This window comes from Molossus molossus, unplaced genomic scaffold (genome assembly GCF_014108415.1).
Source record: "Molossus molossus isolate mMolMol1 unplaced genomic scaffold, mMolMol1.p scaffold_m16_p_1, whole genome shotgun sequence".
Taxonomy (NCBI): domain Eukaryota; kingdom Metazoa; phylum Chordata; class Mammalia; order Chiroptera; family Molossidae; genus Molossus; species Molossus molossus.
The window spans coordinates 57,173,107-57,196,388 of record NW_023425344.1 but is presented as its reverse complement, the minus strand read 5'-3'; the positions used below and the strand labels follow the sequence as shown (position 1 = coordinate 57,196,388).

General features: G+C 37.0%; 2 protein-coding genes across 5 annotated transcripts in view; both read left to right on the top strand.

Annotated features, from left to right (window-relative positions):
- The first annotated feature begins 708 nt into the window (after window positions 1-708).
- LOC118626965 (basic proline-rich protein-like) lies at window positions 709-2,479 on the top strand. The gene is made up of 2 exons (XM_036257066.1): window positions 709-816; window positions 1,976-2,479. Exons 1-2 carry the CDS (start codon window positions 709-711, stop codon window positions 2,477-2,479), a joined length of 612 nt encoding a protein of 203 aa, XP_036112959.1.
- Window positions 2,453-23,282, top strand: part of CNOT6L (CCR4-NOT transcription complex subunit 6 like) — a 103,174-nt gene continuing 82,344 nt past the window's right edge. The window contains exons 1-2 of one of the 4 annotated variants that reach the window (XM_036251562.1): window positions 4,560-4,574; window positions 19,223-19,410. In XM_036251562.1, coding sequence (XP_036107455.1) covers window positions 19,340-19,410 — 71 coding nt within the window. In that variant the 5' untranslated portion in view covers window positions 4,560-4,574; window positions 19,223-19,339. Of the gene's footprint in view, window positions 2,476-2,677; window positions 2,812-4,559; window positions 4,575-19,108; window positions 19,411-23,282 lie in introns of those variants that run through there. The other 3 variants (XM_036251583.1, XM_036251568.1, XM_036251561.1) reach the window with 3 other exon arrangements.

Genomic DNA, 23,282 nt, shown 5'->3' with positions numbered 1-23,282 from the left:
TTTTTTTCCTCACCACAGTCACTACTGCTGTAAGTGGTAGGTATTGTACTGTTCAAGTGAAAATGCCAGTGCCATCAGCTTTATCCTCCTGGGCATTATTTTGACTATTAATTTTGTGTTACTTTTATACTTTCTCATCTCTGGTTTGTCCTGTGAATTCCCTTTTTATGTGTCTGCTTCCCCTATGAGTTATTTAGGAATAGGGACTACATTTGCTTATCTTTGTATCTCTGAGGCTAAATACAATGTCTGGAACATAATATACCGTCCATAGATGTTTGTTTATTGTATATAAATGGATAGGAATCTATATAGTTTATAGGTACTTGAAGAAACTTCAATCTGTGAGAATATTCCATCGTCTGACTCATATTTTCCAGGTGTTTATTTCCCTCTTTTCTTCAACATTTGGTAGTATTTCTCCTTGGGAAAGAGTGTTTGTGTGCCAAGGAGAAATGCTGTAGCAAGATGCTGTTGAGGCAGGTTTACTATTCTGGGCTCCTGAAGTGACTTGTTTGGCTTTGTTGCTTACAAAGCCAAAGATAATTATTCACTATATGTCAGCCTAGACTCAAGATAGTTGGGAACGGGTGGGACTTCTTTCAGGATTAATGCCATTTCGCCGCCTATTACGTATGGGGGTGGTGTTGCTAGGGAGATAAATGGAAATTTAACCCAGGTGAAAAACAAACCAGCCTGAGGTCTTTCATGCCCTTAAGGGGCTTCTTCAGCTCCTTCACTCACACTTCCTGTAACAAAGATGAAAGTGGTGCAATTGTTCGTCTGCAGTGGCGAACTCTTTTAACAGCTGATCAGGTTTGTCTAAATGATGATTTGCATTTTTACCGCACCATTTTCCCCAGGAGATGAAGATCTTTTGCATTCAATAATAGGGCCTAAGATTAATTGCAACCCTACACAACGTGCTTAGTGTGCTAAATAACACCCCTGTAGGAAAAAAAGAACTCAAACTGAACACTGCTAATATATCCGTGAGCAACACTGGTAAGTACATAAGCCTGGAGCATGCATTGAGAAATAGATTGTGCAAAATTGCAACAGCAGTATTCTGCCTCTAGAGCTGGTATGATTTGCTTTTGGACTGCTGGTGCTAACAGCTGAATGAAGCTGACCCACAAAAACAAAATTAAACTCTAGAAACTTAAAATGTCTAGGTCATATTCATCAAGTAAACATTAATATGTCTAGTTTACATTTTGATGTTTCTATTCCGCAACCAAAGAAACGTGATTCTAACACGAGAAGGGAGCAATCAGAACACAAACAGGACGTGATTATCGCAGTCACTGGTTCTTTTATTTACCTTTCGCTGTGCCACCTACAAATATTACACGTAAAAAACAAAATACAAAAAAACAAAAACCACTGTAGATGTCAGGAAACATTTCCTTCGGTCCCTTCACCTCACCTGGCTTCTCAGCCACCCAGACCGGCGTTCAGCTTTGCTGTCAGCCTCCGGCGAACGCGCAGTCAACAGTGCCGAGTACAAGCACGAACACCGGGTGGGACCATTCGCCAGTCTCTCCCTCCCGCCCCCGCCCCATCACGCATTTGTGGATGTGGGTTTTTGATACCCTACCCGTCTTTCCAGCTCTGCTCGACACTCAAGCCAAGAAAAACTAATAAGAAAACAGCAAGAGCAACGGAGAAAAAGGAAAAGACCCCTGGCCGCCGCGCGCGCACGCGCACAGGACCAACTACGGCGCCCAGGAGGCGGGGCCCAGGCGCGGCAAACGAGCTCCGCCTCCTTCCCCTCACCCCACCCCTCCGCTCAGGGGAGTGACTGACTACCGCCAGCCCCTCCACGTCAATCAACCCTTCTTCTCGCACTCTCTGCACCTTGTTATTAATTTCAATACCGATATCGCCCGGACGCCTCTCCCCCGGCTCCCGGGGGTGTGAACGTGTGTGACCGAGAGCGAAGGCACCGAAAGCTGGCGTTTCTGTGCGGCAGCCTCGGCCCCGGCAGCAGCAAGCGCAGCAGCAACCCCCGCAGCGGCGGCAGCCCCAGCACCAGAAGGCCAAGGCCAAGGCCAGGCTTTGCGCGGCTCTCGCAGTAGTAGCCGCGGCTCCGGCGGCTGCGGGGGCGCAGCTTCCTCCGGCGGGGGCCTTCTCGTCTGCGGCCGCGGGACCTCGCCTGAGCGCCCAGGGTCACCGTCCCCGGAGCCCGGCAGTGCGGCCCTCGTCCCCCTCCCCCCGTCCGTCTCCTCGCTCCCTTCAGCCGCCCTCCTCACCGCCGCCTCTGCCGTTCCTCAGGCGGCCCGGCCCGGCCCGCCCGCCCCGCGTCCCCTCCGGCCGGTGCCTCTCCCCCCCGGCGGGCTGCCTGCATGTCTTTGCTGCCCTCAGCCCCGCCGCCACCGCCGCCACCGCCTCCCCCGCCGCCGCAGCACCAGCACCAGTCTCCCCGCCGCCGCCGCCGCCGCCGCCGCCCGGACCCCGGCGCGCTGAATGCAGGTGAGGAGGGGGCGCAGGCCCTTCGCGACCCCGGGCCCCCGCCTCGCGCGCCCGCGAGCCCGGGCCCGGGCCCTGCCGGCCGCGGCAGCCTCCCTTCGGGGCGGGCGGGAGCGAGGCCCGCCCGTGGGTGTTTGTGTTTGCGTCTGCGGCCGCGGAGGGGAAGCATCCGTGGGGGCCTGGCGCGCGCGCGTGTTTGTGTGTGTGTTTCCTCTGTCGCGGGGAAATGGCTGCTGTTGCTCCTCCCGGGCCAGAGGAAGAGGAGGAGGTGGAGGGTTTCTGTGCCTCCGAGTAGGATCGGGAGTGTTGGGAAGAGCAGCGCGTCCCCGGGGAGATGAGGTGGGAGAAGACTGTGTGTGGGTTGCGAGTCGGGACTTCGGCGGGCGGGGAGGCGGCCCGAGGAGCCGCCGCGAGTGGGTGTGTGTGGGGTGTGGGGCCGACCCGGTCTCTGTCAAAGGTTCCGGGTGTGTGGAGGGGGTGGGGTGGGGGCGGTGGTCTTCGCTCCGGGCCCAGGACTCTGGGGATCCGTGCGTCCGGGACCCTCAAGTGGCGTGTCCCTCCTCCTTTGTGGCCGGGGCCCCGGGGCCTCGCCGGTGAGAGCTGCTCCGGGCGCCGGCGGGCGAGGGTGTGCGCTCACGTACAGCAGCCGGGCCCGGAGGGCTGCGGGTCGGGGCCGCGCCTCTGCTCTCGCGGCCGCGGCAGGAAGCGCGCCGGCCTGCAGCGCGGCCTAACCGCCTCGGCGCCCGCCCGCCGGCCCGCCCGCCTCCCGGGACGCCGGGCTGCGCGGGCCCGGAGCGCCGGCTCGGGCCTGGCAGGTGAGGGGCGGAGGCGGGACGTACTGACTGATGTCGCCTCCGCCGCCTCCGCGGCTCCCGAGGAGCGAAGGCACATTTCCGCGTCGGAACTGCAGGCTCTCCCCGTGGCCGGCGGTGGGACGGGAGGGAAAGTGAATCACAGCAGCTGATCTCGGGGATACGCGGGGTCGAGATCCCTCTTTTCATTCTTTTCTCAGGGCTGTGTGAAGGGACTCCGGAGATATGTTCGTTTTTCGCATGCATTTTTATTGAGGATACAATTTTTCCTGGAGGGGCGGGGGCAGAAATGGAAGCTGGCCTCCCCGTCCCGTGGGGCTGGCGGGCTGGATCGATCCTGTGCGTTTGAAATGGTTTTATCCTGCCCCCTGGGGGGAGGCGTGCGCGCGCCGCGGTCTGGGGAAGAGGAAGTTCCTGGAGCTGTCATCCTCAACTCCGCCGGCTCTTCTCTTCGGTGTGGCTCCGTCGAGGCGTTTGTGTCCCGGCAGTTCAGCCGAGCCCTGTGGACACCCTGGAAGCACTGTACTGCTTTTTAGGAGATACCACCTCGTTCCCTCTCGTTGTCTTAATGGTCAGTCAAGATAGTTGTGCACAAACCACTTTCCTAGATCCAGCAGCCTCTATTGTCTATTCAGAGTGTCCTCCTGGAAAGCTATTTTGAGAGTAGTCTAAGTAAAACGCATCTCTAAAGAGAAATCTGCCCATAGGGGTGCAGTGCCTTTCAGCATTAAGTGTAAATGGTATTTGGATAATTATTTGCTTATTTACTTGACTCCACCCTCTTTCCATCAATATCTAGTTAGCCCGACTATGTAAAATCCTCTGGGTAAAATCATGATATAGACTCGACCCTTGCAGACCATGCCCTTATTATGGCCAGAGATCGGTCCTTTCTGAACCTGGTCTCACAAAGAAATGTTCCATGGTGTTCACTGGGAAACTGGGGTAAGAATGTGTGTGTGTGTGTGTGTGTGTGTGTGTGTGTGTGTGTAGGAAGGTGTGTGTGGAGAGTTGTTTTCTGTAACCACTACTGGAAAAACAACACACACAGTTTAGTGGAACAAGTATTTGTTTTACAGACCTCAGAACTCCACCTGTGCCATTTTTCTTAGCTGTTTGATCTCAGGAAAGGCACTTAATGTCTATAAACCTCTGTTTTCTTATCTGCAAGAAGAGAATACATTTATAATGTTGTCTGAGGATAGAAGAAGAAAACATGTTTGACACATAGTAGATGCTTAGTTAAATATTAGTTCCTCCACCTGCAGTCCTGACTGGGCATTGAAAAACGTAAGTACAAATACACATTTAATTACTGAGAGCAATGTTATACAACTAGATTAAAAATCAAGGCAATAGAACATCTCAGAGTCCTTTGCTATACATATGGTATATATAAACAACTTTTAAAAATGTATTTACAATTATTTTCTTTCTAGAAGTAAGACTGTCCCTAAAATACTTGAGTATATTAGTTTATAGAGACTATATAGTCATACTTAATATTTTTTCATATTTTCAAATGGGCCATTTCTCAGTTTCGTTACTCTTTTTCTGAGTTCTTGTTATGTAGCCTTGGGGAAAAAAAATAAGCTATTTGTAAAATACACATGTTCCAATGCAACCAAGCATTAAAAAGATCCAAGAACTAGATTTTACTTTATATAGGCCCACAAAGTATAAGTGCCACAAAAATTGCTATGTAATTCTTTTAGTTTATGTTGACTGAATCTGGTAAACAAAACCTCTTGGAATATATTCCTGAGTGGAAGCAAAAATCCTCTATCAACTTTCAATAATTTTCCATTTTTATTACTCCGTGTGGAGTAGTAAATGTGCTGTCCATTTAATTTTAATTGTATTGTGGAAAAAATAATGACATGGAGTGTAAGGCAAAGTTAACAGAGGTTAAATATGTGATTGAATTCTTTCTTTCTTTCTTTCTTTCTTTCTTTCTTTCTTTCTTTCTTTCTTTTTGGTTTTCTTCTTTTTTTGGTGAAGGCAGAGTGAAGAGAATATGGGAGAAGTTTCATTGGTTTAAGTTTGTAATGTCTTTATTTACTAATACCAAGTTAATCAGTTAGGCTTTTAAAAAAACCTAGTAGCACTAAAATTTCAATAAATTTGTGAAGGGTAGTAGGGACAACTTTATTAGAATGCATAATATCATGGTTTTGTTAAAGTGAGTATATTATGGGTATATTTGCGTTTACAACAAATATAATTATCTACCATATAATTCTATTTATTAGGAAGAGGTCTTAAAAATTATAAATGGTAATTTTTAATATTTTAAAAACAATAAAATATTATTTTGCTGTTAACTAGGTATTTGGTGGTTTTCACTAGATAGTATGAATTATATAGTATTTTCAAACTAGTATTTTCAAACTTTTTTAATTTGGGAGAATTGAGGAAAAATTTATCTGTATATGGAAATAGATGATACTGAACTGATATATTAAGATATGTGGATAGTGAAATTTATTTTTAACTGGAACTGCTTATGGTATCATTGTTTAAACTAAAGGAATTACATCAAAATCAAAGTGGCAAATTGTTTAGATTTTAAAATGTAATGTTACTTAAATGGGCTTTTAAACAGTCCTTCCAAAATATCCCTTATAAATAGCTTTAATTAGAGGGTATTGAAATACTTAAGAATTTGTGCATGTATTACTTTGGGTAATGCTAATTTAGGTAATAAACACACTCCAAAATTTCAGTGGCTTAATACATCTAAGTTTATATTTTACATAACACTATAGTCCAGGTGATCCTAGTTAGCAGGCTTGCAGCTTTCCTTCATGTAGTAATTGAGGGATCCAGACTCCTTATATCTTACTGTTCCACCATACCCTAAGGCCTCCAAACCCTGCTTATTACCTACAGACCATTTCTTAAAAATCCCCAGACTTAAAGTGACAAACATCTGCCCACATTTCATTGGTGAGAATTTGTCACAGAGTCTTATTTGAATGTTAGGGGGATGGGAATGTGGTCTCTGGATAGTGGACAGCTTTGGGCTTCTAATAATGTTATTTTAGATGGTAGCATATATTTATGAAATTATGTCTAAAATGAATTATAATACTTAAAAATTGCTTTTTTCCACCTTCATAATAAAATTGGGGGACAGGGAAGAAAATGGAAGAAATAGAGCCACAGGAGGAGAAGGAGGGAATAGGAGCTTTCTTCTTTGAGTAGTTTGAATGACAAGTGAATTTCAGCTATTTAAATATACAAATAGCTGAGAGAACATTACAATTATATTTAATAATCTTTAGTGGGTTTCTTCTTTACTACCCAGTTATTGATTGCCACTGTGTACTGGGTTTTGGCTGTTTGAGTTGTTTCTCTTTGTGTTTTGAAATCAGTTGACTTTGAATTTTAATTTCTGGAGTGTAGTTTCATGGGAAACACATTTTTGAATTTTTTTTCTGTTGAGAGAGAGCATTATAATGATTGTTACTTTATATTTTAAAGACGTATCATTTAGGTTGACCTTACTATGTTTTATTGTTTGCTGCTGCTGTTTTTGTAATTCTAAAGTCATTGTAATTGTAAGATATATCAATCCTAACCCATAAAGAACAATGAAATCATCAAGTAAACAACAGAGGCTTAATTATTAGCGTGTGTTTGTGTTTCATGATGAAAATTCTACAACTTTCTTTTACTGGACTGACATTGAACCTCTAATACATTAAATGCATTTTTATTTCTGCACAAATTCCTTTTTAATTGAATCACAACTTGTTCTTTTACTGCCTGGGATACTTATACAGTGAAACCTCAGCTTTGTAGTACACCTATAGTTTGGTTAGGGATCTGGGGAATATATTAAATATATATGTATTTCATCTGTATATATCCCCAAAGAAAAAGTTTTGAGTAGTCTGGTTAACTTCTCCATGGTAAATATTTCTAATATTTTGTATTTTGAGAATTAAAAACCTTATTTGAGGGCCCATTCTACACTATTAGTATATTCAATTCTAAAGAGAAGTATGAAGGAAGCAGAAGAAACCCCTGTGAAGCTTACACCTTGTGAGTAAGGGAGATAAAACAACTTAGTTATTTCACAACAAAAGAACAAGTACAAGTCACTATAGTATAAGCTGTTTACAGATATTCTAAGAGGGAGTAATAAAATGGAATGATGGATAGGTCAGGGACTACTTAAGAAAGTTTTTTTGGTAAGAGCTTTTTTGAGATATAATTCACTTACCACAGAAGTGCATTTAAAATATGTAACTCAGTAGTGTTTAAGATACTCATATTTGTGCAGCCATCACCACAACTTAGAACATTTTTTAATCACCTGAAATATAAATCCTGTATTCTTTAAGAGTTACCCCTCATTCTCCAAAACCCTTATTTCTGAGCAATCAATGATTTATTTTCTGACTGTATATTTACCTCTTCTGGACATTTCATACAAATGGAATCTTAATGTAATATGTAGTCTTTTATCACAGGCTTCTTTTACTGATTCTTTTTTCAAGGTTCGTTTGTTTAATGTAGTTCATTCTTTATATGCCTATATAATATGCCATTGTATGGATATACCACATTTTATCAGCTGATGGACATTTGAGTTGTTTCTACTTTTTGAACATTCATGTGTAAGTTTCTGAGTGTATAATTTTCAGTTCTCTTGGGGATATGCTGGATCATCTGGTGCCTTGATGTTTAAACTCTTGACAAACTTCCAGACTGTTTTCCAAAGCAGTCTCACCATTTCACAACTCCACCAAACTGTATAAGGGCTCCAGTTTCTCTACATCCTTGCCAACATTTGTTATCTGTCTTTTTGATCATAGCTCTCCTAGTGGGTCTTAAGTAGTATCTCATTGTGATTTGATTTGCATTTCCCTAATGATTCAGAGTGTCTTTTCATTTCCTTATTAGCCATTTGTGTATCTTTTTTTTGAGAGATGTGTATTCAGATCTTTTGACTATTTTAAAATTGTTTTTTTAACTTTTTATGATTGAGTTGTAAGAGTCCTTTGTATATTAATAGATGCAAGTCTTTTTGTTTTTGTTTTTGGTACATGCCCCTAGCGGGAACCAAACCCCAGACTCGCTGGTCTGTAGGCCGAAGCTCCAACCGCTGAGACAAACTGGCCAGGGCTAGATACAAGTCTCTTATCACATATATGGTTGGCAAATATTTCCCTCAATTCAGTGAGTTGTCTTTTTGACTTTTCCTAATAGTGTCCTTTAAGAACAAAAGTTTTTAATTTTAATGAAGTCTAATTTATTCTTTTGGCTTTTGGTGTCATATTTAAGAAACCCTTTACTAATGATTTACCCTTCTGTTTTGTTCTAAGTGTTTTATAGTTTTAGCTCTTAAATTTAGATCTTGAATCTATAAATTGATTTCTATATGTGATCTGATGTAGAGAGTCTAACATTATCCCTTTGCATGTGGATATTCATTTGTCCCAGTACCATTTGTTGAAAAGACTGTTCTTTCCCTATAGCATTGTCTTGTCACTCTTGTTGAAAATCAATTAACCATAAATGTGAGCGTTTATTTCTGGACTTTCAATTTTATTTCATTGAACGGTATGATTTTACTTATGCCAGCACTGTCTTGACTACTGTAGTTTTGTACTTGAGAAGTGTGAGTCCTCTAACATTGTTTTTTTTCGAGATTCCATATGAATTTTAGAATTAGTTTGTCAATTCTGCAAAGAAGCCAGCTGGGATTTTGATAGGAATTATGCTAACCTGTAGATCAATTTGAGGGGCATTGCCATCTTAGCATTACATCTTCCTATTCACGAATATGGGATCTTTACATTTATTTTTACCTTTATTTCAACAATATTTTATAGTTTTCAGAGTACGTTTTACAATTCTTTTGTTGCATTTATTTTTAAATATTTTTATTGTTTTGATGCTATTATAAATATAATTTTATTTTTGGCTTCTTAATTTTATTTTTGAGTTCATTGCAAATGTATAAAAATACAATTGATTTTTGTGTATTGATTTTGTATTTTGCAGGCTTGTTGAACTTGTTCATTAGTTCTAGTGGATTCTGTATGATTTGCTGTATAACAAGGATCATGCCACCTGTAAATAAATATAGTTTTACTTTTCCAATCTGGATGCATTTTATTTAATATTCTTGCGTAATTGCCCTGGCTAAAACCTCTAGTACATTGTTGGAAGAAGTGTCCAGAGCAGATAATCTTTGTCTTGTGTTCCTGACCTTGGGGGTGGGGTGGGGAGGAGTCTTCAGTATTCAACTGTTTAAGTATGTTAGCTGTGGAGTTTCATAGATGCCTCTTACCATGTTGAGGAAGTTCCCTTCTATTTTTGGTTTGTTGAGTGTTTTATCATGAAGGGGTGTTAGAGTTGAGTTTCGATGAAAGTATGAAATATAGATTAGAAAAGTGAAGATGCTATGTTCAGTAATGAGTAGCAATAATAATACTTAATTTGTTTGGAAAAGAGGAACTGGCTCTCCCACCTCCATCTCTTTTACCCTTTCTTGGTTCTTCCTTCCCTCCTTCCTTCTTTAATGCTTTTTAATTGTTTTCTCATTGATCTATACACAGATATGGATGGCTCTTAATCCTATACTGAAGATTTTCTGAATACTTAAGATTTCTTGATCAGTGGAAGAGATTGCTTATTTTGAAAAACCTTAAAAAAAACAACAACTCTGTGTAGAATTTTGTTCTGATTAGTTTGATAGCTAGGTTGGAAGGGGGAACTCACGAACCAGAGAGAATACTAAATTAAAAAAATGAAGTGCTAATTTAAAAGAAGGGAACACATCTTTGTAATATTGAGGGTATGGTTAATGAAGAATTCCATGTTTTACTTTGAACCTGCCTGAATTCTGACTTTTTCCCCCAGTCATTTTAGCATCAATGTTTTTGTTTTCTGAAAAATTTAACAGCTTTCTTCTTAGGAAATTTAGCTTGTACAAGGTAAGGTTTTGTTTCATTAGATGTGGCTATTACCCTTTGTTTAATTTTTGAAACTTTGTGTTTCCATGTAGCTACATTCTGATTAGATATATACTTTTAAAAAATTTTATTTCTTTCACATTATAAGTCTCAGAAGTTAAATAACTTTGGGTTTAGTTATGAATCTTCCTAGTAAGGCAGAGTTGGAAAGAGGTAATAGAATTTTGTTTTGTATTCTCTTGTGTAGTAGGATTTTTACTTTTCATTAGTTTTTTATTTTTTGGTCATTTTAAAAGTCTCATTGCAGATAAAAATTTCTCCCCCCCCCCCCCCCCAAGAAATAAGTAGTTTGCTTTGCTGTGTGAGAGACTCATTCATATTGAATAGACACCTGGTAATTTTAAATTTTTATTTATTTACAATAGAAATCGGTGACACAAAAAAGAAGTCATAACATTTTACCTTTTTTATATTCATCTTTTGCAGAGAGAACCTCTCTCTCTGTAATGTTACAGTTTAGAATCTTATTTTTCTCTTCCCAGAATACTGAAATTTCCTAAATGAGTAACACAGATCAGAGTTATATAATATCAGCTACAAATACTGCTAAGAGTGTAGGACTAAACTTAGTGTATACCAACTTTAATGTCTATACAAAGACTTTGTTGGGATCTTTACATATATATTCATTGCTGTCTAATTTTAATATTTACATTTAAACAAAACAAAACCAAAAAACTGACAGGATATGTTCTGTTGTAGGATCATATTTAGTGCAATCTTCAGCATCTATATGTAAATTTATGAAATAATATATTGTGAATTATGTAGAATGATAACCTTGAAACATTATAAGAATTTTAATTACCAAAAGCATATCTATCATATTAATATTTATTTATTAAGTGTTTATTAACTATAAGCTATTCAGAATTCTGGGGACTAAAAAGAAGTTTAGAATATGGTCTTCTCTACTAACATTTATTGGACTACTGAGTACTAAGGACTGTGAAAAGCCATGGCCTTTGCTTTAACTATGTAATGTAAATTCACCTTCCAAGAAAAGGAAAAGACTTAAGAAGTGAGAGAGAGTATGATATCTATGAAGAACTAAAAATTACAGTTATGGTTAGAGTGTAGTGATCAAAGGAAGAGTGGTGTGAGATGTGGCTGCAGAGGAAGCAAAGTAGAGTTGACCAGCTACACCTACAAGTCATGTAAATGCCTTTGTGTGGGTGTCTGTAGTCACAGGTATTTCCTTTTGTGTTCAGTAAGAGTTATTGATAACAAAATCTATGAATACTGCTGAGGGTTGGGTTCTAAGCCCCCAAGACCCACCATTGTGGAGTCTCCTCTAACTCAGTGGGTACAGTCTTATGGACCTACTAATGTCTGGGTCCAAAAAGAGATAGCTGGAAGACTTCATCTACCTATATCATTCATGAGTGCATCTTTATGTGATAAGGAAATTCTATATATTTTTGAAAAATTAACTTCTCATTGTAGAGGAATTTTAGACTTAAAAACAGTTGAAAATACAAAGTAAGAGTTTCCACATACCTCCCACACAATTTACCCTTTTGTTTAAAATCTTACCTTAGTATGGTGCATTTGTCAACATTGATACATAATTTAAAAAATAAATTTTTCTTTGTGAAAATTATGTAATTTAGACAGTATGATTCTCATTCTGTATCTGAATAAGAACGTGAGCTTTGGATACTCTCTAGCTCTTGGGAAACTCATATAACTTCTCTATGCCTCAGTGTCTTCATTTGTAATAGAGATAATAGTCCTTATCTTACAGGATTGTTATGAGGATTAAATGAAACAATACCTATAAAGTGCTTAGAACAGTATGTGGAACATTGTAGTAAAAAATTAAACTAAAACACTCTATATATGTTAGCTATTACTGTTTCATTGTATTAAGAGATATACAAGTTAAATAGACAATTCTTAAATGTTGGTAAAGCAAATATTTAAAACAGGATGTTTGACTCCAAAATACTCTTACACTACTTACACTTAGAGGGTATTTAACCCTGGGCAAATAGGAAACAAGTGAAGGCAGAATATGATAAGCAACAAAGAACATTAAATGCTGTAACATACAGAGTACATATGGATTTGTAAACTTACAGGGATGAGTAAAGAGGAGGTGTAGAAGTTGATCTCACCTTGATTGTTAGAAGCAAAAAAAGGATCAGTTAGTGGATTATTGCAATTTTCTCCTTGCTTAGAACCCAGAATCCATTATTGCTCCTTTTAACTTCTTTTCCTTTGTGTGCATTGTCACCAGAGAATCCGTAAAAGTAATTGGACATTACTTAAATTCCCTATGTAAAACCCTTTAATGATAAGTTACTATTTTTTAGTTGCCTAAAGGCCGGAATTGGTAAGTTGTTTTTTTTATATATAAATATTTTGACTTTTTGATTACATAAGATCTCTGTCCTATAATCTCCTTTATGTTTTTCTTGCAGTTTTTTTCTTTCTTATTTATAGTATTTTTTTTTAAAATTGATTTTAGAAAGAGAGCGAGAAAAACATTGATTTGCTGTTCTACTCATTTATGCATTCATTGGTTGATTCTTGTATGTGCCCTGACCAGGAATCCAACCCCCAACCTTGGCATAAAGGGTCGACTTTCTAACCAATGGAGCTATCCAGCCAGGGTCTTTGTTTTTTTGTTTGTTTTTTAATTTTTCTTTTAATGACCTGTTAAGGATGTAAAACCATTAATTGCTGGCAAACCAATCTGTAGTTTGCTGACCTCTGTGCTAGGAGATTTACATGAATTAACTTATTAGAATTTTGGCAATATTGTTATTAATTCCTATTTTATAGTTGAGGAAATTGAAGCTTACAGAGGCAGATTTGTTGAAAGTCATATAGCAAGTAAATGTCAGATCTTGAATTCAGATTTAGGATATTGGAATTCCTAAGCTTGTGTACTTTCCAAGATATCCCACTGCTGCTTTTAGAATAAAATGGAGATTTCATAGCATTATAAGTAAAACTCCTCATGATCATGTCCTTGTGTACCTCTCCAGTTTTATCATTTATTACTCCTCTCTCTTGAACATATTCCCTAGTATAGCCACACTGAGTGACTTATAGTCTGGTCTGTGCTTTATATGTGCCTACAATTCCTGATATTTTATGACCTCGCTGACTTTAATAATTCACCGGTGGTGCTCCTTACTCCAGGAAACCTTGCTGACACTTCCAGTGTTTGCTTTATGCTCCTTCTTTGTACTCCCCTAGCATCCTGTACATTCCTCTTTCATAACGTTTACCACATTGTCTTGTGTTTACCTGATTTATATCTCCACTTTTCCATTAGACTTCCAGTTTTTAAGGGCAGAGATACCTCACCTTTATAACTCAAGTGTTTTGATACATAGTAGGGGTTAAGCCCCTACTATGTATCAAAACACTTGAGTTATAAAGGTGTTTTGATACATAGTAGGGGCTTAACCCCTACTATGTACTAAGTGTTTGGTATGTATTATGGGCGAAATAACTGTTTATTAAATGAATGAATGATCAATGGCATTGCAAGCAGTAGAAACTACATTAACAATGTGTAGTAGCAGAAAGGCAACAGTCTAGGTTCAAGGATCAGAGGGAAATTGAGTGAATTTCTGGTTAACTTCCAGAGCTTCAGTGGGAACAAGGCTGACCAGCAACATTGAAACATGATTAATATGGAGGGGTTTGAATGCCTGGGTAAGGAATTAAAATTTCTTACTAGGTTCAGCTAGGTTCAACTCTAGAGCAATGTTTTTTTACATCTATAAATTGAAGTTCTCTTAATACCTGAGTTTTATGTTATAATATTGTTTTAGATGATATTTTGTAGGGCTTACCTATATGATAGTTTTAATAGTTACTGCAAACATGTCTCTGCAATCTCATAATTATCAATATTACATTTGAAGACATTGGCAACATTGAGTGATTTGAGCGTGTTGGTAGTTTGAAAACAATTATTTAAGAGGAATCTGGTTGAGGTATGCAGAATGAGTTGAGGAGACCAGAATGGAAGGAGGGAGGTTCTTTTTTTTTTTTTTTAAAGAGGTAAATTAAAACATGAAGTGATAAGGCAAGATATAGATTTGTGTCAATTGGGATAGAAAAGAAAGCTTTTAACTGACATTGCTGATTGTGAAGGAAGAAGTCAGAGATGATTGAGAAATCAGAAGGAGACAATTTGGGAAAGAAAATTAGAAATTTTGTATTAGATACATTGATTAAAATTGGAATGATTTCTATTTTTTGCTTGAATTCAGCCCCTAATTACTTATTGCCTGAATAATTAGAATATCCTCATGATTTGGTTTACCTTCCTGCCTTTAAAGAATGGGCAGATGTGGATGTATGGATTGTCTGGCAGTCTGGAGAAGGCTGTAGAGCCTTTTTATTTTTATTTTTAAAATCATTTATTTATTTATTTTTTGGTACGTGCCCCTAGCAGGAACCGAACCTGGGACTCTCTGGTCCGCAGGCCGACACTCCAACTGCTGAGCCAAACCGGCCAGGGCTAGAGCCTTTTCAGAATAATAAATTTAAGTTAATGAAGGAAAACAGATGTTACATTGAAATACTAGAATATATAAAAACAAGTTTGTGATATATTAATATATGTGACTCTTTATCAATGTATTTAAATAACAAGATCTAGGAGTGAATCTAATAACTACCATGATTTTGAAGTAGTGATGCATGTAGATAATATATAGTGAGATATATATCTATATGAAGTAGTGATATAGATAGATATTTTGAGATATCTATAACAGCTATAATGTAATATGAAGATATTTGTGTTAGTGACAAAAATCACAGTTACTGTTAATATTATGGTAGGTTGTCTAGGTCTATTTTAAAGAAGGACTAAATTTTAATTAGAGGTTAGTGAAAATAGTTATGTAATTTTTTCTGTACAAATTTATAGATTTTTCTGAGGTTTATGGACCCCAGGTTAAAAACTCTGCTTGTATTGTCTCCTGGTTTCAGTCTATTCTGTATATATTTTTTTTATAGTACTCTACTTTTCTTTGCAGATGGTAATTTTTTCGTTTGTTTTTGGAAATAATATGTGTTCTCTGTAAGAAAAATAAAATGATACTGAAGAGCGTAATTTCTGGTTGTTATCAAGACTAGTAGTAGTATAATATATATAGTACCATTATCTGTTTCTGGGCAATATGTACTTATTTAACTACATAAACATACATAAATAGAATCATACTGTTTGCTGTTTTTAAACTTGCTTTAAAAAAAATCTTCGCTTGAGGATGTTTATAGAGAGGGAGGGAGGGAGGGAGAGAGAAAGAAGAGACAAGAGAGAAACATTGATGTGAGAGAGAAACATCGATCAGTTGCCTCCTATTCATGCCCTTACCTGGGATTGAACCCACAACCTAGGTATGTGCCCTGACCAGGAACCTAACCCTAGCCTTTCGGTGTACGGAATAATGCTTCAACCAACTGAGCCACCTGTCTAGGGCTAAACTTGATTTTTTAAAGTATGTTTTAATTGATTTTTTTAGAGAGAGAGAGAAACATCCATGTTAGAGAGAGATACCTATCAGCTTCCTCTTGCACGCCTTAACACAAAATTCATCTTTTGAAAGTATTTTCTGTATTGTAAACACCATGAGTATCCAATTACAGAATATTTCCTCACCCTCAAAAGATACTTCATACCTATTAGCAGTTCCCGTTGGCATCTGTTGGCAGCCATCATTTTACTTTCTGTTACTGTGGATTTTCTTATTCTAGGCATTCATATAAATGGAATCATACAATATGTGACCTTTTGTATCTGGCTTCTTTCACTTAACCACAGTGTTTTGAAGATTATTTCATGTTGAAGCTTGTAACACTACTTCATTCCTTTTTGTGGTTGAATAATATGCCATTGTGTGAATATGCCATATTTTATTCACTTGCTCACCAGCTGATGGATATTTGGCTTGTTTTATTTTTTGGCTATTATAAATAATTTTGCTGTGAACATTCATGTATAAGTTTTTGTGTAAACATATGTTTTCACTTCTCTGGGGTATATAACTAGGATTAGAATTACTAAATTATATGGTAATTCTTATTTAACTTTGAAAAATTGACAAACTTTTCCATAGTAGCTGCATCACTTTGCATCTTCACACAATATGCTTTTTAATGGCTGAATTGTCATCCATTTTATTGATGTGCTATAATTCAGTGCTTTATTGATTAACAGTTGATTTCCTTGGTTTCAGCATTTGTCAACACTAATGAAGTTGAAAAGTATATACACCGTTGTACACAATTTTAAAGGATAAACTTCTAGAAGTAGACTTGCTGGGTTAAAAATATTGCACATTAAACATTTTTTTAGCCCTGGCCAGTTTGACTCAGTGGTTTAGCATCGGCCTGCAGACCAGAGAGTCCTGGGTTCGGTTCCTGCTAGGGGCACATACCACACACACACACACACAAAACAAACAAAAAACCCCACATTTTTTAAAACTTCTTTTCTGAAGATATGTGTCTATTGATTTTAGAGAGAGAGGAAGGGAGAGGGAAAAAGAGAAAGAGAGAGAAACATCGATCCTGTACATACTCTGAACAGGGATCAAACCCGAAACCTGGGTATGTGTCCTAACTTGGAATCATACCTACAACCTTTCGGTGTATTGGACAACACTCCAACCAACTGAGCCACACTAGCCAGGGTTGCACATTTAAAATTTTGATACATCCTGTCATGTTGCCCTTTCGAAATACTGTGTAAAATTATATCCCCACCAGTTGTGTAATGGATGCTTTTTCCCCGAAACTCTTATTTTATTAATCTTTGCCATTCTGATTTTATTATCAGAATATATAAATATAAATATAAATATATAAATTTGTAATTTGATTAATAGTGAGGTTATATTTTTTTCACTTTTTTTTTTTTGTCACTATTCTTTTGTGATTTGCCTCATCATGCCCTTTACCCAAAATTTTTCTCTGTACCGCAGGCCAACTCTCTAACCGCTGAGCCAAACTGGCCAGGGCTACCCAAAATTTTTCTATTGGAGTGTTTACATTTTCCTTTTTATTGATTTGTAAGAGCTGTTTATATTTTAGAAACATTACCTATTGTCTATTGTAAATATTAGAGATGTTTTGCTTCAGTTTCTTCTTTATCTTTAGGCTTTCTGACTTTATCCTTACGGACATTAAAAAACTTTTTAGCCCTGGCCGGTTTGGCTCAGCGGTTAGAGCATCAGCCTGTGGTCTGGAGAGACCCGGGTTCAGTTTCCGCTAAGGGCATGTGCCTCAGTTGCAGTTTGTCCCCGGCCCTGGTTGGTTGTGCGGGTGGCAACCACTCGATGTGTCCCTTTCACATTGATGTTTCTCTCTCTCTGTTCTTCTCTCTCCCTCCCACTCTACCTGAACAAAAAAATGGAAAAATGTCCTCAGGTGAGGATGATAAAAAAAAACACTTTTTAATATTATTTAGTCTGTTATTCCTTTTCTTTAGGTCTTTACCTTGCTTAGAAAAGTTTTCTGCACTTCATCATTATGAGATGATTATTCTGCATTATCTTCTAGCAATGTCTAAAATTAAACATGTCATGGTTTAGTAGAAGAAGCTTCAGTTTTTAGTTGGACTTACCCATGTTAAAATTCCATTCCAGTCACTTACTGGCTATGAGATGTTGGATGTTTCATAACTTCTCTGTATTTGAACTTTCTCATCAGTAAAATGGCAATTACTAATAGGTAGTTTATAATTTTAGAGAAATTAAATGTGATACTGCATGCAAATCATCTAGCACTTTACCTGGTTTCTTCTCTTCCAGTCATAAACTCTCTCTTCCTTCAGCTGACTTAAATCTGATTAAGAAGATAACAGAGGGGAAAGTTTCAAGGAATAGAGGGTGATACTAGTTTTCAGAACCAGAGAAGCAATCCAGGATGAATACTGACTGAAAAAGGGTTTGAAAATCAATTTAGTAACTTGAAGTCATTTATTTTTAATGAGAACATTTTTTATTAGAGTGATAAAAGGAAGCATATTTTAATAGGATAAGGACTAAATAAAGCCATATATATAGGAAGGATAATATGTGCATATATAACATGTATCCATCATTATAGTATATTTGAGAAATAGTTGTAATTCTTTTTCTTTTTCTCTCATTGTTAGAATGTTAGTAAGAGGATAGGGATAGCAAAAGTAACACACATATAGTATATTTATATTTTGTGTATAAATTGTACACAGACTTAGGTCATTTTTACTATTATTAGTAATAAATTACAGTACTTATAGCACATTTTACAGTTCATCATGAACCTAGTCAAGAACTGCTCCAATTGAATTTTATTCTTCCCAGTAGCTCTTTATGGAATTTACACACATTTTTAAAAAATACAATTATTTGTAAGCAGTGTTACATATCCTTTGTGGAAAATAACTTTAAATACATTTTAGAAAGATGGGAAATACATAAATGTTTACAATATAGTCTTTGTTTACATTTTTCTCATCTTTCATATACTGTAAAGTTTTTAGGTCAGGGAATATAGTTCCAAAAATGAAAAATAATGGATTTTTGATAAATGCTTATAAATAATTACATTTTCTTTTTCTAAAATAACCTCAAAATTAAGTTTTTAAAAATTGTTAATTACAAATATTTATTTAGCTCTTAAATGAAGAAATACTAAACATAGATTATGTGCAACTTGGTTTTAGGAAATCATGTCAAATTCTATTCCTTGATTCTGGTTATAGTCCTAGTATGTTGTAAATATACTGTCCTCATTTTGTCAGCCTCAAAACAAGAAGGAAATTCTGTATTGGTTAGCTAAGGAGGAAGGTAATGAGTTTAAGTAACAAAAAAGGACATTTGTTCCTCTGTGACCTTTGATGAGTTAGTCAAGTTGGCATTTTGACTGCAGGATTGAAATTCACAAGAGTTTTATATTTAGTTTGCTTTGTTGCTTTTGCAGAGTATCTACCTGCCAGGAAAAAATAGGAATCCAAGTTAAAGCCTCTGCTACCTTTGTGGGAAATGATGAACAATACTCTTCCTTCTGCTGACAAAATCTGGGTATCTGTATTTTACAATGGTTCGTTTTTGCTTTCACATGGAGCCAAAGTATCCTTTTCCTGGAACCAAGCTTGATTCAAAGCCTTTGTAAGTTCTCTTATTCTTTATCCTTGTAAGCAACTATTTTAGGAACTATTTTAAAGCTGACACCCCTTCCCTTCAAACCTTTTCTGCTCAGTACAAAGCACCACCTTCTTGGCAGTCATTTGTATGAGTAGTGTGGGTACTCTCAGGCATTTATTCATGCCAAAAATTTAAGGATTATCTCTGTTGTTTAATGCTATCTGCTTCGGATCAATGTGAGTTAGCACTGGCCCTACCTTTTAAATTCTTTCATAATTAAGTTGCTGGCACCTTAGAACCTTTTCCTGGATGGTGGTTTTCTTTGTGCCTTATCAAGTTTTACCCCAGAGAGGGATTGGTTACTAAGGGTTTTTTTTGTTTTACGCCACTGTTTTTAACAGAGCCTTACAGATTTAGATATGGCTTTTCCAAATTCTAAACCTTGGTTCTCAGATAAAGAAAAACTAGTTTTAACACCTTTTTGTGTATATTTTGCTGTGTATATCTAACACTGAAGCATTGTATTATTTGGTTCAGGTCAAAAATATGGGACAGCCCTGGCCGGTTTGGCTCAGCAGTTGGAGTGTCGGCCTGTGGACCAGAGAGTCCTAGGGGCATGTACCAAATATATATATATATATATATATATATATATATATAAAAGCTATGGTTACTCAGACTTTCATAATCAGTTAACTCTGTATTAAAGATTTAATGCAGTTACTTTCCAAAAAATAGAAAAGCTAAAATAATTAGAAAAACTATTCATTATGAAAATGATTAATTAATTAAATCCTTGGTTTTTGATATTATCAAGTTTTATTTTTTTGTGACAAAAACCAAATGATTTCTTGAATTAGTGTTTATATTTTCTTAATGCAATACAAGATTTTTAGTTTATACACAGGTGATATTTTGCTTATATAAACAAACTTAAGACATATTTGTGAAATATTACTCAATTCTTTGATTGTTATTTACCACTTGAGATGCAGAGCCTGACATTGGAAGGTAGGAAAAAGGAAAAGATTGAAGTATTTTATTTTGTATGAAATATTAGAATATAACTTTACTTTTTCACATTTAAACACGTTGGACTGAATACAGTTTTTTTGGTGGATTTGTTATTTTGAGTGATAGAAATTCTCATACTCTTAATATGATTACTTTTTAACAATGTGGTTTATCTAGATAATCTGTTACCCTTTTACACCTGCCCCTTGCAACTTGTCTCAGTTTGGGTCTGAACATATTTACTCTTGAATTTATAGCTGCAGAGGTGTTTTCATTTCTGGTGGGTTTGAGGAAAGACTGTTGTGGATTCTTGTTTACTCATCCTTTAGATTGAACAGCCAACTGATCTAGGAGAATGCTTTTCTTTGAGCAGTACTTGTTACTGGTTAGTAATTTTAGGAGAATACTTGCAGTAAACTTTCTGATCTGAAATTGTTGACATCTTTGCTTTTGTCTTTTCCCCCCTCATTTAACTTTAGTAGGCTATTTATAGTGGAAAAGAGGAATTCAATGGAGAATTTGCAGCAGTCAGATACAGTGACTTTGATGGTCTGTATGTTAGGGAGAATGCTGGAGAATAGACGAATGACTGCATGTTCATCCTTGAACACACACATGCCAGATGTATTGGATATATCCTTCTTCATTGCATGATAGCATCTTGGGTACATAACAGGGTGGAAACTTTGTTCACATTCTGTGGCTTTTTTCCTTGCTTACCTTCATATCTTACAACTGTCCTTTTCAGAGGGATATGAACTCTGTTGGAGTTAGGCTGACAGAACTTTTGCAAGACAAGAGTACAAATTAAGAAATTCAACCATTTTTCTTATTTTGTTAGTGTCTATATTCGTGACTAAAGTAGGAAATGAAGAGAGGAACTGCTTGTGTGGGAATTCATTAGAGAAATGGGAACATGATTTCCCCTGTGTTATCTCTGAGTTTGTTGAATAGTAAGCTGCATTGTAATGGGGGTTACCTTTGTTGTTCCTGTGTCAGAAAAATGAACTGTTTCTGAGTCACTATGTACCCATTCAGGTTACTTGGACTCAGGGTATTAGGGGTATAATATGAGGATTTGGGTATTCCTGGGTCTGTAGACAAACTAACCATATATCCTGCTAGTTTGGGTTGTACTTGCCTTCTTGGGCTTTCTAAGGGGACTACACATATGAAGGAAAAATGAGAATTGTATTACCAACTTATTAATATATAGGACTTGTGTTAAAAAGTGTGGACCTTTTACTCTTCATCCCCTCCTTCTAGATAGTTTTCTTGAAAGTCAATTTGCTTATGAATCACTTTGCTGAAATTATCAAAATGGTTTTCTTATACTCAGCAAAATTATTTTGAATTTTTTATGTTGTCATGTGTATCAATAGGTCATTCCTTTTTATTGCCGAGTAATATTTTATCGTTTGTATTTACTACATCTTATTACCTATTAATCTGTTGTTAAGCATTTGGGTTGTTTCTTGTTTTGGGCTATTACAGAGGAAACTATGAACATTTGGGATCAATTGAATCTTTGAGTGTGGTATGTTTTCCTTTTTCTTGGGTAAATGTCTAGGAGTAGAATATCTGGGTTATATCATAGTTATGTATTTAACTTTTTAAGAAACTGTGAAACTGTTTTTTGAAATTTTACTGTTTTTTATTCTTATCTACAGTGTGTGAAAGTTCTAGTTATTCCACATTCTTACCTGGTCAGTCTTTAAAATTTTTGTAATTGTAGTATGTGTGTAGTGTTATCTTACTGTACTTCAATTTAATGACATTGAGAATCTTATGTGCTTATTTGCATATATCCTTTTTGGAGAAGTATAAAAATGTTTTGTTCATTAAAAATTCTTGAGTTTTGAGAGTTCTTTGTTTATGCTGTATACACATTCTTTATTGTATGATTTGCAAATATTTTATCCTAGTTTGCAAATTGTTTTTTTTCTTAATGTCTTTAAAAGAACGAAGTTCTTAATTTTGATGAAGTTAAACTTAGCAATTTTTTTTTATGGATCATGCTTTTGTTCTGTTATTTTTGATCTTTGTCAAACTCATAATCACTAAGATTTTCTTCTGTGTATTCTTCTAGATGTTTTATAATTTTAGCTTTTACATTTGCAGTTTCCTGTGTCTCTAAAATAGAGATAATGGAAGCACCTACAACTTAGAGTAGTTGTGATTAATAACTGATTTAATTATACATGTAAATTAATACATGTTACTGATTTTGAATTAATTTTATGTATGGTGTGAGGTAAAGGTTGAGGTTCATTTGTTTGAATATGGGCAATCTAATCGCTATAGCACTATTTGTTAGAGATTATCATTAAGCTATTGAATTACCTTGGCATCTCTGTTGAAAATTAACTGATCACATACATATATGTGTGAATTTACTTCTAGACTCTTTGTTCTGTTCTTTTGATCTATTTGCTTATCTTTATGCTAATATCTCATTGCCATGATTAGTGTAGCTTAATAACTCTTGAAATCAGGCTGTACGTTCTCTGAAAGTTTATATGGAATCATAAAAGACTCTGAATAGCCACAGCACTCTTCAAAAAGAAGAACAAAGTGGGAGGGGTCACAAACTAGATACCAAGTTATACTACAAAGCAATCATAATCAAAACAGCATGGTACTGCCATAAGAACAGGCATGTAGATCAATGGAACAGAACAGAGAACCCAGAAATCGACCCAAGACAGTATGCACAGTTAATATTTGACAAAGGAGACAAGAGCATACAATGGAGAAAAGACAGTCTCTTCAAGAAATTGTGTTGGGAAAATTAGACAGCTACATGTAAAAAAAATTAAACTGGGCCACCAACTTACACCATACACAAGAATAAACTCCAAATGGATAAAAGGCTTAAATGT

Excerpts from the sequence above, each read along its gene's own strand:
- LOC118626965 (XM_036257066.1), top strand. The coding sequence starts at position 709 with ATGCCCTTAAGGGGCTTCTTCAGCTCCTTCACTCACACTTCCTGTAAC. Across the intron at positions 817-1,975 it reads CTCTTTTAACAGCTGATCAG|CCTCGGCCCCGGCAGCAGCA; the intron begins GTTTGTCTAAAT and ends TCTGTGCGGCAG.